The following is a 2,862-nucleotide window of genomic DNA, read 5'->3' on the forward strand; positions in this document are numbered from 1 at the left end:
GGTTATATTAAATATTACAAGATCCAGGAAGATATGTTTTACACCTATACATTCTAGATGTAGCAAGAAGAGTATTGTCCTGTACCTTGTGGCCCAAATTTTAGAAAAAATATAAATGCTGGAAGGGAAGAAAATGGGAAAAGGAAAGAAATCTAAGTGGCATGCGTATATTTTGGGCAATGAAAATCAAAATCCAAATTATATTTTTGGTTAAAGCTGGAAAAGGAAATAAGGTGGCAGGGAAAATTGTTTTTGACTTGGAAGAAGTCAGTGGTACAGTCAGGAGAAAAGCTCACTCCCTCTCTCTCTCTCTCTCTCTCTCATGCATATTTCAGTTGACCGACTTACTCTCCTTCACCAACTCTCTACTCTCTTCGCTCCGCCCCCTATAAACACCTCCACACCTCACCTCACTCTCTCATCCCATAACTTCTCCCTCCATTCATCCTCTCTCCCTCTCTCTCTACTTTCTCTCTCTACATCCCGGTTTGGCAGTTTCTCTCTCTCTCTCTCTCTCTTTCTCTCTACAACAGCTATGGCTCTGGAAGCTCTGAACTCTCCCACTCACACAGCAGCAGCTCCCCCCTTCTACGTCGACGACCACCACCACCGCCACCGCGAGCTCTGGGCCAAGGCCAAGCGCTCCAAGCGCAGCCGTTCAGAGAGCGGCAGCCCCGCCAATCCCGCCGCGTCCGACGACCCAGTTGCTTCCCCCTCCGAGGAGGAGTACCTCGCCCTCTGCCTCATCATGCTCGCCCGCAGCGGCAGCGGTAGCGCCTCCGCCTCTGCCTCCGCCTCCGCCTCCGAGAGGCCGCCAGAGCCCCCGGCACTCAAGCTCTCCTACAAGTGCGCCGTTTGCGGCAAAGCCTTCCCTTCCTACCAGGCCCTTGGGGGCCACAAGGCCAGCCACAGGAAGTCCTCGGCCGCTGCCGCCTCCGCAGATGTCCCAGCCGACAGCAGCAACCCAACGGCAGCGACGACGTCGTCATCCTCGGGCAGCGGCAAGGCCCACGAGTGCTCCATCTGCCACAAGACCTTCCCCACCGGCCAGGCCCTCGGCGGCCACAAGCGTTGCCACTACGACGGCGGCAGCGGCAGCTCCGCCGGCGCCTCCTCATCCTCTGGTGCCGTCGGCGGCTCAGGATCAAGGTCGACCTCGGGCCACGTCCACCTGGACCTTGACCTGAACCTGCCGGCTCCAGGGGAGTTTTCTGCTGAGGAGCAGATGATCATCAGCCGGAAGGATCAAGGTCAAAGTCAACTACCAGCCGGCGGCGAGCAAGAGGTGGAGAGCCCCCTTCCGACCAAGAAACCGCGGCTGTTCCTTGTCGGAGACGACATGGGTTGTCCTCCTCCGCAAGGATCGATTCCTTAGATTACGTGAATTACAAAGCTTCTTATTGTCTTTCTTTTTTTCTTTTTTCCTTTTTTTTTCCCATTTTTATTATTAGGATCCTTTATTGGACTTTGCTAGATTAATTAATTGATTTGTACAGATAATTCTTCTATATTTGCTAGTATTCTTTGCCTCGTTAGGGGCAGCTTGTGTCCAGAAATTGTTCTTTAGGAATTTTCTCGTCTTTTATAATATTTTGTACTTAGACTTTATTTATTTATTTTTATTTATATGCATATTGTAAATTATAGTTTGGTGTTTTTCTTTTGAGTGAAATGGGGACCTAAGTTCGGGTTCAATATAAAAGAAAATTAAATGTTACAGTAACGAGGCATGGCGACTCCAACGACATCGTCGAATAGTCGAATAAGAGGAAGTGAAGTCCAGGAGAGCATAATTTAAGCTTATAGACTCCAAACGGAAAAGAGAGCATGATTTGCAAGTTACGTTTTGTGTTGTTTTACTTCTCATTTGAAATATGTATAAATCTCTTCCATTCGGTTGAATATTCTTTTTTGGCTGTCAACTTTCGTGAACGAGTATTTCTCCTTTCTCTTCATCTCCAAAATAAATAAATAAATAAATAAATAAAATAACATTCTTCTTATTTTCTTATTGATCTTATCTTGAATTTTGTATCTTGCTCATTGCTTTGGATAAGAACCAAAGAAATATTCTTGCCAGCATACAATCTAATCTTTTAGAGAGAAATTCAGTTATTGGCTCTGATGAAATCATGCTTTGTGCATATATAATGTCAATATGATTTGTTTTTTTTTTTTATCTATGGGAATATATATGGACGCAATTATATATATATATATATATTTCGGTTAAAGTTTAATAATTAATCTTAATAGTCAAGGCATTTATTTATTTAATAACGGGGGACCTAAAGACAGCACTATTGCAGACCCTAGACAGCAAGCAAATCAAGGCCATGTCTCGAACATAAAAACAACTTCCCAAGTGTCGCAAATTATGGGGCTCCAAACACGCCCTCTCTAATTAGTTGGCACCTCGGCATCATGTGATTTAGAAGCACACTCAACATCCACATGTCGCCATGACATAAAAGTCTTTGTGACTTCTCTTTCCACCCCCCCTCTTATCGAAACCAACGTTTGCTTTCGAGTTCTTCGCTTGCTCCCATGCCTTTTCTACAAATAAAGGGGTTATCGACCTCTATATTATATATACAACTCTCATAACAAATTACTCGTATTTAAGAGTACCTCAATCATCTAATCTAACTAATATTGTTATTTGTTTTGTTCATTAATACAAACAAATTTTAATAACTTCCATAAATTTGTCATAGGAAATTAAGCATGATACACCAAAATAGAACAGTAACCTAAAAGCCCGTACTGACCACGATTTCATATTGACAATACAATAATGGCCAACAAAAGAATGTAAAATTTAGAATGATTTGCAAAGAACATCAAATAATCAATATCCAA

At 43.5% G+C, this 2,862-nt stretch overlaps 1 protein-coding gene across 1 annotated transcript; it reads left to right on the forward strand.

Moving 5' to 3' along the window:
• Nucleotides 1-399: 399 nt before the first annotated feature.
• Nucleotides 400-1,922, forward strand: LOC116202414 (zinc finger protein ZAT10-like). The gene has a single exon (XM_031533958.1). The coding sequence runs from the start codon at nt 536-538 to the stop codon at nt 1,373-1,375; it is 840 nt and encodes a 279-aa protein (XP_031389818.1). The 5' UTR covers nt 400-535; the 3' UTR covers nt 1,376-1,922.
• Nucleotides 1,923-2,862: the final 940 nt, after the last annotated feature.

Source organism: Punica granatum, chromosome 4 (genome assembly GCF_007655135.1).
Source record: "Punica granatum isolate Tunisia-2019 chromosome 4, ASM765513v2, whole genome shotgun sequence".
NCBI lineage: Eukaryota > Viridiplantae > Streptophyta > Magnoliopsida > Myrtales > Lythraceae > Punica > Punica granatum.